Genomic DNA, 17,575 nt, shown 5'->3' on the forward strand with positions numbered 1-17,575 from the left:
AACAAGCAGCTGGTATCCTTACTGCAGTAGCAGATTTATCTTTTCCACTCATACTTTGCAAAGGCAAACACTATGCAAGGATTGATTAGAAAGAGAATGCACTGTAGATAGTGTTGAATTACAAAAATAATTAAAACAAAACAGTTTGCATCGTTGTAAAGCTTAGCAGCTTTTACCATGTATAATTTTTCTGTTCTTATTCTATTTACTCTTATTGAAGAAAACGTATTATATGGATCCAAATGACCACTACCTTAAGTATTATATGGATTCAAATGACCACTACCTTACCACTACTCAAATGTTTTGCACTACTGTAATGCTGCTGCATACTGTGGGAGTACATTCCAGTCGGAGTACATTCCAGTCTCACAGATTTTTCATTACATAAAAAACACGGTGAAACTACATTAAAGCAAACATAAGTAAACTTGTGTTTACTTTCATAGATAAAAAAATCCAGCATATCACTTATGCACAGTTTACATGTAAACAACATAATTGGATTTTTCAAATTAATCCAAAAGGGAAAAAAAGGATAATTGATCCCAATAGATTACTGTATAAGACTTTCTTTAAGGAAAGGAAATTTAATTTCTGAATAGAAAAAACATTAACATTAGTGACCATAAACAAATAGATGAACATATGAAAAAATGTTGAATGCCATTTCGTCCATGGTAGCAATAATTAACACAACTGTCAGCCATAGACAGTGAAAACTTGTAATAAATAGTCCCAAATCAATAAATCGCTACACCATCTCTTAAGGTGAGAATGGAGGGTCAAGGTCCCTTTCAACAAAGAAACTGTAGGTAGCCCCTACCTTTGTAAACAAATATATATATATATATATATATATATATATATATATATATATATATAAATATATATATGATGGGGATAGAAATAGAGCACATTTAGAGACACAAAACACGGTAAGTAGATAAACATTGCTAGGATTCAGCTCAGCTCGGAGCCTGTTCTTTCATATGGACATCCTATGATCTTTTAGTAAGGCTGCAAGTCACAAAATGCTGTTCAGGTGCATCTATGGAGGGTCCTCACAATGACGTCATGGAGATGTGAATCCTAAATCAAACAAAGCTGACAATGAAAATTGAGCTTGGTCCACTTATGGGTCTTCCTATTTGTGTCTACCAGTCCATGTAACATACCAGTGGAAAGGGAAGCCAAGTAAGCTGAGAAATATTCTTGTGAACAGAGTCAACATTATACTTCTGATGGCAGCCTTGCTCTAAGAGCGGAGTGTATATTTTGGGATGGGTGTACTGGACCTTCTGGTAGTGTCATTCCCACACTGATGTTCGGAACCTAGATATGTGGTAATAAATAGATCAGTCACGTAGTAAGGCAGTGTGTGCTCAACATGAGTGTGTCACGTGGTGACATATGATCCTGAGCACATTACTTAATGAATTAAGTCATGTTGTTTAAGTCTTCTTTTCAAGGCTTTCCAGGTTTAATCTCCAAAAATGGTATAATTAACATGAAGGATGACTTTCTTTAACGGTTGTTATTTATATTCCACTTTAGGCATAAAAAAACAACTAGAAAGAAGATAACCATCCAAAGGAGTTTTGTTTCTTGTCACTCTTTAGAGTGACAGCTCCACTTATCACAAGCAGTTCAGTTCTTGTATGGACTCCTGTCTTTAACTGTCCATAAAAGGCAGGCCCATGTCATACTCTCAGGATGCCCCAGATGTCTCCAAGTAGCTCTGTAGTTTACGGACTGTGGTTTTATCAAGGGAACAAAGATCAAAGTCAAAAGTTGTGTTTGTGATATGGAAGTGACCAGTTTCTTCTATAAGGTTCACAATCTGAAAAAGTAAAAGAATCTATGATTAATACTTTACAGAAAGCCTATATGAACATGTCCATCAGTAAGCATAGGATGTACAAAATTTGCTGAAAAATGTTAACCAAATAACGGATACCAGATAAAATATAGACTTGGATGCAGCTCTGAGTCATTTATACATAGGTGTAAAAACAGGGGAGCAGCCACTGCAGCTGCAAGAGGGCCAAGGCTCTGAGGAGCCCTAACTACTCAGTGTCTCTTGTTCTAATAGAGGCCCACTCTGCCATAGCAGGTGCTGTTGTGGCCACACTGTTTGGGAGGTGATCATGGCAGGTGGGCATTCAAAGCTGCTGGTTCACCATAAATGGGTATGAGGTAGGAAGTGTGAATATTGGTGGAAGGCAATAAAATTATTACTTGAGATACCAATGATTTGTAGTTACACTGCTAAATATATTAATAAGTTTGCCACAAGGATATTGAAGTGTATCTCTGAAAATCTCGATTTTTAAAAATCAAGTACTTTGTGTCTTTATCAAACAAATACAAATACAAAGAACAGTAGTTAGAAAAGCCTAAGTGCCTTCATACATATTCAGACACTGGTATTAACCACTTTGCATCTTGGCCTGTTTTCCCCTTAAAGGACTTACAAGTTCAAATTAAAAAAAAAAAGTGAAGTACCTGAATGAAATTTGAATGCACGGAGGACACCATCCGCGCCCTCCGTGCAGTTCCGCCGGGTCCCCGCACTTCAATCGTCCCACCCGGGCTGTGGGGTTGGGAGCGACCTGGGGGGACGATTGAAGTACGGGGACCTGGCGGAACTGCACGGAGGGCGCAGATGGCGTCCTCCGTGCATTCAAATTTCATTCAGGTGCTTAACTTTTTTATTTTAATTTGGACTCGTAAGTCCTTTAAAGTGTACCAGAGATGAACAATAATAAAAGATTTATACATACTTGGGGCTTCCTCCATCCCCCTATGCACTGATTGCTTCCACTTTGCCTCCTTGTTGTCCCGTTAGAACATCCGTAAGTTTGTCCAGTCGCCGCATGCACAGTGTGCCCCGATTGGCCAAATTTACAGGGCTTCTAACGGGAAAACGAGGAGGTGGAGGAAGACGACGTGGGATCGACTGCTGCAGAGGTGGCTGGAGGAAGCCCCAGGTATGTATAGATCTTTAATTTTCGTTCGTCTCAAGGTCACTTTAACTACCATAGCAGTTTTGACATTTTAGTTATGCTCCCATTTAATCAGCAATAACTTTTTCACTACTTATGACACCTTAGGGATCTAAAGTCTTTTTTGGGGAGAAAACTAGACTTTCTTTGGGTGCTTTTTTCAGAAATTATTTTATTTCCTATGCATTTCAAAGGGAAAAAGAACAAAAAAATGGAAAAAATAACGGTGTCTCTGTTTTCACCAATGACAGATTGAAAAAAAAACAACAAAAACACAGTGCCACTGTAGATAAAGATTTTATATTTTATTAATCTATTTAGCTCTTATTTTAACACTTAAATTAGGTTGCTGGTATAATCTATGGCAAAGATATTTTATTTTGAAATAAGCGTGAGTACTTGTTTTCTCCTTATGCTGTATTTGTAATGAAAAGTCTATGGTACGCAGCGTGACCAAGCGTCGCATAGACGCGAAACGGCCGTCGCTCTCCCACCCTGTGCCTGACACCCACCTTCGCACCGCATATCCTGCCTGCTATTGGTGACACATAAGCGATGCCTGGCATCACACCCATGCCATGTTGACTTGCACTTTGTCATTTTTGGATGTCTGTATATGATTTTTGAATAGCCACTTTGCAAGTAAAATTTTGAGACGGAAGGTGCACGCCTACTGCTGTTTCTTGCGTGGATGTTCGTAATGAAAAGTCCTTAACTGTCTAACCATCATTAAAAAATGCCACAACTGTCACCACTTTTTAAAAGCAGTCATGTAGAGCTATTCAATCATGGGTAATTGGTAATATTCAGACTTGTGTGGTCTGGCTGAAATTTCCCAAGTTTAACCATAACTTTGAAAGTGACAGTTTTTTTATAGTTCTTTATTCAATTTGTGCCTTTTTTCTAAATGGCAGCAGCTTCAGCTTAAAACACCTCAAAATCTATTTTACTACTAGTTATGTGAAAATGGTACCCTATATGCCTGAATTTACTGGTCTCTGTGGGCATAGTAAACTGTTAAAGCGGAATATAACCCTGCATTTTAACTTTGCTCTAAAACATTATTTACAGCATATTATATGCAACCAGTATTTTTTTTACTAGACCAGCATTGAAAGGGTTAAACACAGAGGTTTAAAGTTCCGTGGAGAGATATGCAGAAGTTCAGATTGTTACATTCTATTTAGTTAAATGTATCTATTGAGAAATGTTACACACTCTTTGGCTGTCCTCCAGCTCCTTCTCAGTCAGAGAGAGTGAGTCACATTCAACACTTAAATACATTTCTGTAAACAAAATGTATCTATGTCAGCTTCGGATGCGTCTGCAGAAATCTCCAGGAACTTTAAAGCTCTGTGTAACCCTTCCAATGCTGGTCTAGTAAAAAAAAAATGCTGGTTGCATATAATATACTGTAAATAATGTTTTAGAGCAAAGTTGAAATGCAGGGTTCTATTCCGCTTTAAACCACTTCACATCTAGACCTCATTTCCTCCTTATGGACAGGAGCAGTTTTGAGATTTTAGCTATGTCCATGTTTAACCAGCAATAACTTTATCCATACCTATGGCAACTGAATGATATGTTCTGTATGTGTTTTTTTTTTATTTTCTTTAACAAACTAGACTTTCATTGGGCAGAGTTTTCTTCCCCAAGACATTTTTTGCTTTCTATACAGTTAGAGAAATAAGAAAAATAATGAAAAAAAATCATAAATTCACAGTTTTTATACAACACAGTCTAAAAATAAGTAGTGCTACCGTAGGTTAAAAACAAATAATTGTATTTGGTCATTCCTCCCGTTTATCACAAAACTTAAAATATGTTACTGAGACAATCTGTGATGAGGATATTTGATTCGCACACACTGCTACAGTGTGTACTTATCATTTAGTATTAGCCCCGCCCCCATATTGATAGCCAACTGTATCCCAGTTTTACCCCCCCCCCCCGTATGGATAGTCAGATGTGCCCCAGTATTAGCACGCCCCAGTACAGATAGCCAGATGTACACCCTTTATTTGCCCCATATAGATAGCCAGATGTGACCCTTTAATAGCTCACAGCCCTCCAGTATAGACTGATGTGCACCTTTATTCCTCCCCAGTATAGTTAGCCAGATGAGCCTCTTTGTTAACCCCCCAGAATAGACAGATGTGCACTTTTATTCCCCCCAGTCTATATAGCCAGATGAGCCCCTTTATAAACACCTTCCCCAGATGTGCCCCTTTATTATCCCCCCTCATAGATAGCCAGATGTGCCCCTAGCATGTGCTCTACTTAACAGCTGCAGACTGATATACATCATTGAGCTTTTACAGGGGCTCTGCAACAACTTGAATATACTGTAGCTAAAGGTGCATTCACACGTCTGATTTTATGCCAGATTGTTTTTCAAACCAGACGTTTGAACGACTTGTCATTCAAACAAAAAGTCGTTCCGACTCCTTGTACACACAGAGGACAAAACGTTTGAAATGCTAATTACAGCTAATTTACATGTCGTTTAACTAGTCAATGTACTGGACAGAACAATGGACTAGATCAAATCACTGATCAAAGGACTTGTTTGAAAGTCTATTAGTGTCAAACTAATAGACTTTCAAACAACACTTAGTTTGTACACATGTACTGACCTAACTGTCCTTTGAACTACAGTTAGTCCACGGCTCCGCCAAGTGGACCAGTCAAAACTGCTGCTATCAGTCTAAAGGTGGCCACACACCATAACATTTTTTAAATATCTGTTCAATTTAAGAATTGCAATCAATTTTTCTGACTGATTGTAACATTTCAAAGATATGACCAATATACCACACACGTTAAATTTTTCCACAAGTATGAGAAAAATGATTGGAAACGCTAAGAAAATTGCTAGGGTGTGTATAGTAATAAACTGACAATCTAAAACACACCATAATCTTTAGAAAAATTCAAAAAAAAATTCACAGCATTCCAGATTGATAAAAAAATCGAAAAAAAAAAACGGAAATCCGATCGGATTTTTCAGTTGAATGGAAAAAAAATCTTTCGTTTTTGTCAGGAGATCCGATCATATTTAGCAAATTGCCGTAAAATTGCCTTAACGATCGTTCATACACACGCCAAACTGTCGTCCAAACGACTGGTTTGAACGACAAGTCAGCCAGAAATATCAGACGTGTGTACGTACCTTAGATAGTGAAATGGATTTATTAGTGAGTCCAGGAAAAGGCTAATTAATATAGATAAGGAAGGTGAAGAAAATAATAATAATGACAAATGGTAGTGTCAGGAACCGGCCCGCAGCACGCCTGCGTATATGGTTCCCGACTGCGGGTTTGACCAGATCAAACGGGGAAAGCCTTATTCAAGCTACAAACAAGGCTGTGACCCCTAAAAAGCTCCTTACTGCCACCACTAGCGGTTTGCTAGACACGTTCACTCAGCTGTCGAGTGCTCAATACGCAATCTGCGTTTTCGTATTTGGGTCAGCTTTGTGCTTAGGCCGAATACGAGAACGCCACGCACACACACACAGTTGCAATCTTACACGGTAGTGAAGCAAAACCACTAACAGTCGTTCCGAACGATACTGTTAGACTTCCCACTCGGCTGTCAAGCGCAGAAGTGCCTCATACCCACAATGCAATTACAATTTCATATGGTAGTGTTGCTCAAGCATACAATTAGGCATGGACTTATACACAGCTACACTGCAGTCTCCTCTAGGCTATGAGTGTTAGTTTACTACAGCAGAAGTCAAGCTTATTAAATAATAATTTAATATTCCATGAAAAAAGTGGAACAATGCAGAACAGAATATATACAAAAGATTACAAAAAACAAAATAAAAAGTTACAAAATTAATAGTTACAAAGATACACACAAGCGATTTGCTTACCAAAATAACAGGGATCAAGATAGACGAATCTTGGACTTGAGTTCTGTGGACGGACACCTTTCTGATTGGATCAGGAGCCAACTTAGCTTAGACCGGGAGTCCGGCTCCAGCTACCATCAGGAGTAGACTGACTTTAGGTATCTGCCCCCGACTTTTTATAATGGAATATTTGCCTTGAGGCTGTAAGCCTGTTTGGATGGGGGGGGGGGGGGGGGACTAGATTTAATTACATCCTCAGACATAATTTGATTTCCAGAGATCTAATATCCACATGTGAAAAGTGTACTATAGCACACACACAACAAAAGACTTCCTTAACCTCCAATTTCCCCAGGCTAAAGGGTCTTTTAGTACATACATGAAAAGATTTCCCTAGTCCACGTTACAGGTGACAAACACATTGTTGACAGTATTGGCCTGAAAAGCCATCTCCTAATTAGAGTCTAGGTAGACAGTTCCTAATTACTGTCCAGGTTCCTTTGCCTATTGAAGGTGACTGGTCTATTCAATGAAGACAATGGCAGTTCCCTTGATCTCTGCCCTCAATGCAAATTTAATCGACATACAGGCATTATCACAGTGACACCTTCCAAAAGCCAGACTGACTGACATACAATCCCATATGATACAGTAGTACACAGTATATTAGTGTACACCATTGTCTGTATTATTATGTACCCCATGTTGTGATATGTAGGCGCTTTATAAATCAATAATAATAATATTATCCACTTTTGCGGTAATTTTCCTGGTTTCAGAAACACTTCCCATATCTAGATATTGCTGTATTTTGGTATGTAGCCCCATCCTCCCAGTGATGTCTAGCTTAGGCTATTTAGCAGAATTCTACCCCCAGGGCATTCTGAGAGACCAGGCATTATTTTCACTGGCTTCTGAATTCTCAAAAAAACATTCTACAGACCTGCACTTGACAGGACTAAATATGTGGCCATCTGTGATAAACTTCCAACTGTAAATCAGGGTGAGGAAAGATGTTACAATGGGCAAAGATAAACTAAATAATGATTGTGAAAAACACGGCAATTTTTTTTCCCCGAAGAGACTGTATGTCAATAAACTAGAAAAAAAAAACAGCTGGAAGAATTTTGTAACATAAAGCTGGCCTCATAAATGTTCCCCTATAGAAACTTGTAGCTAAAAAAAGACCACAATAAAAAACCAGAATAACACCCCCACCCCATCCCAACTAGAATACACTCTCTTGCAGATGTGATCCATTATGCATTTCACAATGTTTTTGATATAGTGGAAAATAATCAGTTTAAATGTTAAATATGATGTCTAAATGGGGGTTGGTTTATAGCATATATATATTATAGTTTTTAATCTGTGATTCTTTCAGCTTTCAGAGTAAAGTAATGGAAAATGACCTCTTGGATGTCACAAAGAATATTTAGCTTTTCTGAAAAGCTTTGCTTCACTGACTTTTTCCAAGGCGTGAGCATCTATAAAGCTACAACCACAATGCCAAGAATGAAAAAAAGTGGTCTGGCACAAATTAACCTGCAAATGAGTTTAAAAATACACACAAAATTACGTCTGTGGAGCCAATAAAACAACAGTCTCCAAAATTCCCAAGACTATGGCCTCAATTCACTAAGATCATGCTGGAGATAATAAGGCAAGAGAAAACTTGCCACCACACGGTGAGAGAGTTATCTTACCTCTTCATTCCTTACGTTACCTCCTCTGTAGTTAATTTACCTCCTCTGTAGTTATTTTCACACGCAGTTAATTAACAGCCTGTCTTTAACTCTGGAGTTATTTTAAGGATTGGAGAGTTCATTTAAAGACAGAAGAGTTAACTTTAGGTTTGCCTGAGGTAAAATGTTTCCTGAATACTACATGCCTTATCACCATGGTAACAACTCTAGAAACGTTATTAAAGACAGGAGATAAGCTTAGTGAATTGAGGCCAATGTGTCAAAAAAGGTGCCCATTTAAGAGTAAGCTATGTGTATAGCACATACTCTAGGGGAATAAAGAGAAATGAACCACATGAGTATAAATGATGAAATACAGTCTTTAGACACTAAGAAAGTGTGCTTGAGGACGATGGCACTACTGACTTTGTTCCCACTGACCTGGACTCTAAAGGTGCGTACACAGGCACTACTGTAACAAACAACGGTCCATCAGACCCTCCCGCTGGGCAGCCGTTCTGCCGACAGTAGAGCACGTGCAGTCTGTCGGCAGACTGATAAGGCTGTTTCTGAACTCAGCGGATCGTTCAGAAATAGCCTCATCAGTCTGCCGACAGACTGTACACACTCTCTAATGTTGGCAGAACGCCCGTCCAGCGGGAGGGTCTGACGGACCCGTCATTCCTTACAGTAGTGCCTGTGTACGCACCTTTAGCCGATCAGATACTTTATGATGATATAAATGTATGTCCATAAAGCAGAGAACAGGGGGCAATGTGGGTTGCAGCAGTATCAGAAATAGGGCATCTGTCATGTAGGTGGCTACTGGAAAGACAAATTTAAATTCTTGCCTTAAAGGGAACCTTAACTCTAAACAAAAATAAAAAATGAGTTTCACATACCTGGGGCATCTACCAGCCCCCTGCAGCCATCCTGTGCCCTCGCGCAGTCACTCACGACTCCTCAGGTCCCCTGCCGCCAGCAAGTGTCATTTTTGCCGACTCTAAGTCGGCAGGCCGCCACGCATATCTTTGCAAGCATTCAGGCTGCTACAGGAAGCTATCTCTGACATTAACAAGTACATTTTTACACGTTGCAGGTGCAACGCATACATTTTTACGCACTGTACCTACAACTCGTAAAAATGTACGTGTTAATGTCCGCGATAGCTTCCTCAACCATTGGAAATGCGTGCAAATGTACACGTGGCGTCCTGCCGACTCCAAGTCGGCAAAAACTAAACTAGCTGGCGCCGGGGGACTGGAGGAGCTGTGAGTGACTGCGAGGGCACAGGATGGCTGCAGGGGGCCGGCAGATGTCCCAGGTAAGTGAAACTTATATGTTTTAGCGTTAAGGTTCCCATTAAATTACAAATGGAGTGTACACTAATAATAATATATTATGGAAGATACATTGACCAAAATAATCAGCTGTAACTACATAATATAGCACCTGGGTATCCTAAAAGACGACACATAAGTGTGCTCTAGCCCAGAATGTGTAAATTTGGGGGTCACTAAGGATATGCCTATTTTTCTCCTATAAAAGCACCAGCCTTCAATGCTGTTTATAGATACCACTACTATCCTTGCTGCTAAAACGCAATTAAACTATCTGTCATGGACGGTTGCGGGGCCGTCCTGGAACCGCCCGTGAAGAAAAAGCGATCGCACTTGACTCTCTGCATCGAACAACAGTTATGACCCATTCCAGTCTGGCTTCAGGAAACACCACAGCACTGAAACTGCCCTCATCCAAATATGCAACCACTTGCTCATGGCAAGAGACAGAGGAGAGTGCTCCATCCTCATACTGCTAGACCTTTCTGCAGCCTTTGATACAGTTGACCATGACATCTTGATAAACAGGCTACAGGAATACTGCGGCATTGATGGCATAGTTCTTCAGTGGTTCCAATCCTTCTTGAGTGGCAGAACCCACAAAGTGTCTATGGGGCCCTTCCTGTCCACCCCTGTATCACTTAAGTATGGGGTGCCCCAGGGCTCAATCCTCTCTCCCCTGCTTTTCACGATTTACATGTTACCGCTGGGAAAACTAATCCAAAAACATGGCCTGACATACCACTGCTATGCAGACGACACCCAACTATATCTTTCCTTCAAGCCTGGTGTGACAGACCCAACTCTAACTATAAACGCCTGCTTACGTGAACTACAGCAATGGATGAATGACAACTGGCTGAAACTAAATGCAGACAAAACTGAAGTCCTTCTGATAGGAGGGCAGAGCATGATAACAAAACAACTTAACTTGCAGTCTTCACCACTGGGAATAGGAGGCACGGATCTGCGCAGCTCTGATCATGTGCGTAGCCTGGGAGTTCTAATTGATTGGGATTTAAACTTCAGAACTCAAATCTCTGCTGTGGTGAAATCATCCTATTTTCACCTGAAGAACATTGCAAAAATCAAGCACCTCATACCCCCAGAAGATCTGCCAACCTTAGTCCACGCCTTCATCACATCCCGACTGGACTACTGCAATGCTCTCTACACTGGCCTTCCAAAAAAGGTCTTGTACCGACTACAGCTGATACAGAATACTGCTGCCAGACTGCTAACCAACCAACCCCGTCACTGCCACATAACGCCAGTCCTGCACTCCCTTCACTGGCTACCTATAGAATGGAGGGTCCTATTCAAGATCGGCCTACTGACATTTAAATCCCTGAATAATTTAGGCCCTGGATACATGAAAGATATGTTGCAGCTGCGTAGCAATCCCCGCATTCTCAGATCAACAGGTTCTAATAATCTAGTCATACCCAGAGTCCACTTGGAAACTTTTGGTCCCAGAGCCTTCTGTCATGCTGCCCCTACGTTTTGGAACTCCTTACCTCAACATATCAGGACAGCTCCATCCCTGGACGTGTTTAAATCCAGACTGAAAACCCACCTGTTCAGTTTGGCATTTGCAGAAATATAACTTTTGTTGTGTGAATACTTTATCCTACTAATTACTGAATCTGAGAGAGCCTAAGCGCTTTGAGTCCTATGGGAGAAAAGCGCTATAGAAATGTTATTGTATTGTATTGTATTGATTGCGCTTCAGATCGATAGAATCTGGATTGATTGTGTAGGAGCATCTGTCTTTTCTCAGCAGAGAGAAGACATCAGCTTAACTGCAGGATGGCTCTTTTGATATGCTAATGAATAGGAACAAACCCTTGAGTTCAGGAAGATAATCTCCACAGGGGGGCCATAGAAAGCCAGCCGAAGCGGCTCCGACCAGGCCAGATATGAATGCATGTGGGGTATGGTTTCTTGACGATTATATGGCGACCATACCTCGCACAGCTATAAAATTCATATCGTCTTGTTCGGTAAAATCTGGCCATCGTGCTGATATGAAATTCATTGTGATAGTCCGTCCGGTTATTGAGGTATGACCCTTCTCAAGAACTGGACCCGCTGCCCTAGCCATGTCTGATGTCATATTAATCTGTATTTTCCAACAAGTATGAATCTGTTATCCCCCTAAATATAACGTGTATCGTTTGTGAGGTACGGCAGTTTGTACGTTTAAAACCTAAAATCTCTCAGAGGGAATGAACTGTCATTGGTGGGTGACTCAGAGGGTGTCGGCATTGCCACACCCCCAAACCAGCTTTATCAAAAGCACATGGCTGGCAGGCGGGCCCTGATTCCTCCATTTTTCCACCTTCATGAACACACGGCCACCGTGAGAAACAAGTGGTGGCCATTTTGCTTGAACTTAGCTGAAACAAAGAACTTGGAACCAAGGGCTTGATGATTTTCCCACAAAAGGACATTTTCCATGAAACTAAGTATTTTTTCTCCCTTTTTTTTATTTTTCATACTGGCTATTACTGTTTTAATAATTGTTGATTTTAATAATTGTCTGTATATATTAATTATTTATATTGCCGTGAATAAACGACTTTATCCAAGTCATTCACTGTTCCGCTACCCTGCTTCGCAGCCGCACAAACTGAACCAGACTTCTGAAGAGACGCTACTATTGTATTGTTGCTAGCTAGACAGAATACAGCAGGTTTTAACCGTTTTTATTTGTAGATCTAGGTTCAGACAGTCAGCGGGCTCCTCTGTCCCATGGTAACAGAGGTGGTGGCAGTTATACCCTGAACTAGTGTGTAAAGTGTATTTCCGTAACCCACAGGCTCCCTTCTGGTCGGGCTGCTGCCCAAATTTGTCGGTTTCTGCGCAAAGATCGCGACCAAAGCTTGCATGGTCTGTGTGCTGAAACCGATTGGAAGGCAATTTGCGGTCTGACCACTAGGGCTCTTGTGACACTAACTAAAAATTTACCGCAGGAACCGTAGTGACATATAGTAAAATGCAATAAATTATTCAGGATACCCACTTTCATGATAGTATCTATATACTGTATAGGTTGGGGAAAGATTGTAACACGGGCAAACACTGACTACATCATTTATAAATTAATATTGAAAAAATAATAAGCAATTGTATTCATTAAGTTGTTTTCACTACAGTTCCATTTTAAATACATTAGAACTAACTGATGAAGTAAACATGAGAACTCTACAGTTCCATAATTAAGCTGTCCCCTCTTCAGTGCATAATGAAAAACTTAATAGTGGATATTTAATGCACAACTACTTGTTAAAATACCTACTTAATTGGGCAGTTCACCACAAGTAATTTGAGTCTCTGCAACACATTCAGGATGTCTGTATTGTGATATGAACTCATTTTGCAGTTGTAAGGAACTAGGAAACTGAGCCCTATAGAATTAAACTCTTATGCAGTTTAAACAATGTCTTCATTATTCTGGAAGACAGATCATCTCCCTAAAGCAAAGTAAAATTGCTATTTTATTTGGAAGTACAATAAAACAAAAATAATATAAAACACACATACCTGTCAGTTTGTTTAAATACATCTTTTATCATGATACAGCTCGTTAAGTCTACATGTGCCATTAGTTTACTGTGGTTCTGAATGACTGTAATCTGGAAACAACCATATAAACTTGTGTCTACAGGCCAATATCAAGGGATTTTCTCTCTGCCTGTCAACGAACAATCTGTACTTCCATCCCTAAAGGCTTTTTACTGCACCTGGTGCGCTTATTTCATGCATATTTTTACTTCTTTGCATCTTTGTGCATTACGTACTCTTACAGTTCAAAAGAACTAATGCTATGCTTTTGACTGAGATTTTTGTTTAAAAAGTACACATGAAAACACTTGCAGTTAATAGAAAATACCTCTAGCTCATGCTTGAAGCATCAACTATGATTTAGCAGAAAAGTCACATCCTTTGCCTTGTGTGCTGTAAAATCGAAGGACCATCTGCATGTGTGCAAGTTTGGCTTTAGGAAATCTGGGGCTTAAGCCACCAAAGGAATGTGTGGAGTAAATTATGGCAATGGCATTCCTAAATGTCAAGCAAGGTTATGAGGCTTTCTTCAGCTTATATCCTAATATGATTACCTTAATTGTTTTGTTCAAAAAGTAAGTTTGTCACTTCAAATGCCAAGATAAAGATGGGCTGAACAGCACTGTGAATACTTAAAGGATACCTTAGCAATTTTAAAAATGTAAAAAACTTGGGAATAAGCATGTGTAGGAAGCTCTCCTCATGCCTACTGCTTCCCCCCCCCCCCTTCCTTCTCCTCTGTTATCTTATAAGGGCTTGTTTCCACTAGCCGCCTTGTGCGGGATGTGGGGTTCACTGCCTTCCGCACTAAAAAATGCTGCAATGTCGTCAAAATAGCTAAGGCAAGGGATTCGGATGGCTGCAGCATTATACCCTATGGCAGAAGTTTCCCCGCGTGATTTGCTTGCGGGGAAACTCTGCGATATCGGCCTAATTTCCGCTGGAGTGAAAACGGGTCCTAAGGGCCCCAAGAAGCTACTCTTAAATCGGCCACATCGGGGAGCAGTGTGCTGGTGCTGCCCAGCGATGCGTGTCCATCATTCGACCACGGCCAGGAGCGTTCTGTGCATGCACACTTCATAGTTGTGACGTCGTGCGCAAGCATAAAGCACTCCCAGTTCTTTAATTTTTAACAGCGCTGAGTTATCCTTTAAGCTTTATACACATGCATGAGGACCGTTACCCACAAAGACTTGATCCCTCAGGTGACTGCTCAGTGCCGAGTTCAGTACAGACACATCACCAGCCTGTAGGCTAGAGAGACTTGTTGTCAGGGTATGGCTGCACGAACCTACGCCATTACGTATGGTTCAGCCGTGGGACGCAGCCAACCCGATAGACGCTTGAGCGCATGCGTACATTTGTCCGCATGCGGCCGCGTCATGCGTGCGGGAATTTTTGGATTGGCCGGTGGGATCACATGAGCGCACCCGGAAGTGACATATAAGGAAGCGCTGTTCTGCCGGCGTGGACCCTCTTTCCTCGCTGCCAAGATCATCTACTGGTTCTTGATGATGCATCTTTGATGTGAAACAATTGTTGACCGAGGGGTCTCTATGCGGGGTGCACCTGGATGGGGTGAATTATTGTCTTTATTGCTACATCTGTTGGAAGAGTTTGCTGATGCAACATTAAACACAGAGGTGTGCATTTTACTGGTGCCCACGTATTCTTTTTGTTTGGATAGAATTGACGGTTTGCTGAATTCATACGTGGAGGCACAGAATAAGTTTGCAAGAGCTGTGTTTTAATCAAGATCTGGTTAAGTTTCCCTGAAGGATTCATTGTGTGCGCAAGTCTTTAACTGCCTTTGAAATTGCTAGAGAGACATTCTGTTGCTATGGAGAAGGGCTTACGATGTTGCATACAACAGGCAATCCGTCTGGTGATCCACCAATCCGAATCTCTCACAGACACACTGAGGGGGTTAAGGGGTCGCTGTACACACACACACTAGATACACTCTAGATACAAAAGTGGCCCTGACCATCCATCTCAGCCGAGAACCATCTAGCATGTGTTCAATGCTTTACTATGAGGGATAGGCAAAAGGAAGACATTTTGTATTGTTGCTTCTCTATTCTGCAATAATAGTCCCAGTTTTGAAAACCATTACCAAATGTCCAGACTGCTAAAAGCTTCCATGATCCTTTCCACTGTTTTCAAATAGGAATGCTTTTACTTGAGCTGCCACTGCACTGACCTTATGAACATTCAGAGATGCCAGAACTACATAATGCCCAATGAGAGGGAAGATCATGCAACTGACTGCATATATGCATTTTCATCCCTGTGATCTCTTAATAGTGTCTTGCCACCCACAATTGACAGCTTGCTATCAAGCTACTCTACCAAGCACTGGAATGCTCCAGGAACAGATATTTTATGCTGTCACAATTATTACAACTGATCATAGTTGGAAGCAGTTCGCTCAATGGCTATTATAAATTGTATTGCATCAATACAGCTGGAAACATTATTTTTGTGCGCATAGCCTGCACTTACATAGGGGCAAACTGATCCCCAAATGAAAGGCGTTCCCCCAGGCACTGATTTGATGGAGAATGCAAATGGCGGAGCATTTTCACCTGTGTGGCCAGCGTTTCCGTCTCCAACCCCATGGTGACTCTATCCTTGTGGACCGCTGGCATATTACATACGGTGTCTTACAGAGGGCCACTATTACCTTGTGCCACACACCTATAGTGACTACAAGTATATCACTGGGAAGGTGTGGAAAAGAGCAAACTAATACTGTCGGGGGGGGGGGGGGAGGGGATAAAAAGGCCACCTAATACTGGTATTTGTGGGATGGGGGGGGGGGGGGGGGGGGATAAAAGTGCCACTACTATGTAAATACAAAATTCTTCTAATGAATTGGGATGGGGGGCAACATAATGCTGATATCTGGTGGGGGCAAGCGGAGGGAGCGCCAAACACTACAGTATTGTGGGAAACATCAATTCTTACTCAGTGCGTGTGTGTGTGTACGTGTGTGTGTGTACGTGTGTGTGTGTGTGTGTGTGTGTGTGTGTGTGTGTGTGTGTGTGTGTGTGTGTGTGTGTGTGTGTGTGTGTGTGTGTGTACGTGTGTGTACGTGTGTGTACGTGTGTGTGTGTGTGTGTGTGTGTGTACGTGTGTGTGTACGTGTGTGTGTGTACGTGTGTGTGTGTGTGTGTGTGTACGTGTACGTGTGTGTGTACGTGTGTGTGTACGTGTGTGTGTGTACGTGTGTGTGTACGTGTGTGTGTGTACGTGTGTGTGTGTGTGTACGTGTGTGTGTGTGTGTGTGTGTGTGTGTGTGTGTGTGTACGTGTGTGTGTGTGTACGTGTGTGTACGTGTGTGTGTGTGTCTAGGTTTCCAACTGCAGAGAAACAAAAATAAGTTTATTATTATTTTTTAAGGAGGTCATCCTTTTCTAATTCCATCATAACTAAAAAATATTTAGATAAAAATTAATTTTAAATATAACAAGTGGATAAGAACACAACACACACAGAGACAGACAGAAACACACACACAGTATATTTTACTTCCTGAGCTCTGAACACATGCCTTCGACAAAATTTACATCCTGTTACCTGTGCCTCAGGCAGTGCTATGCTGTTATACAGGTACATCTAGCTCTACAGAGCAAAATAATGCTGTAAGAGGCTACTGTATATAAATTCTACCAAAGGCTGTATTTACCGTACCTAAATTTGAATAGCCTACAGTATTTCGGGAAATAACAATATACTAATATAATATCAAAATATTATAATTGGTTTTACTATTAATGTAGGGGTCTGGTTTCCACTCTTGTTTTGTACAGAGTTCCAGGACTGAATGAAGGACCATGTTTCCAGAGAATTTGTATACTCTGTAATTTTTTGTATAGATTCCTCTGGGAGGATAACCACCCTGGCGGTATTGACGAGCTCAGCTCGTCCAGGAAAAACTTGCTGAAAGCGGTATTGACGAGCTGAGCTCGTCAATACCGCCAGGGAGATTTCTTGTTTCTCTTCCCCGCCGGGTGCACTTTTCCCTCATTAGAGGGATTCCCCAGGATGGCTGGATGCCTGTCCGCACGCTGTGGGTAGCGATCTGTGCTACCCACAGCATACTGAACT

The 17,575-nt window shown here is 41.1% G+C and overlaps 1 protein-coding gene across 8 annotated transcripts in view; it reads right to left on the reverse strand.

Moving 5' to 3' along the window:
- Window positions 1–904: 904 nt before the first annotated feature.
- Window positions 905–17,575, reverse strand: part of MLLT3 (MLLT3 super elongation complex subunit) — a 371,915-nt gene continuing 355,244 nt past the window's right edge. For all 8 annotated transcript variants that reach the window (XM_068234412.1, XM_068234413.1, XM_068234411.1 and 5 more), the window contains one exon: window positions 905–1,843. In XM_068234412.1, coding sequence (XP_068090513.1) covers window positions 1,712–1,843 — 132 coding nt within the window. In that variant the 3' untranslated portion in view covers window positions 905–1,711. The remainder of the gene's footprint in view (window positions 1,844–17,575) is intronic.

Source organism: Hyperolius riggenbachi, chromosome 1, assembly GCF_040937935.1.
Source record: "Hyperolius riggenbachi isolate aHypRig1 chromosome 1, aHypRig1.pri, whole genome shotgun sequence".
NCBI lineage: Eukaryota > Metazoa > Chordata > Amphibia > Anura > Hyperoliidae > Hyperolius > Hyperolius riggenbachi.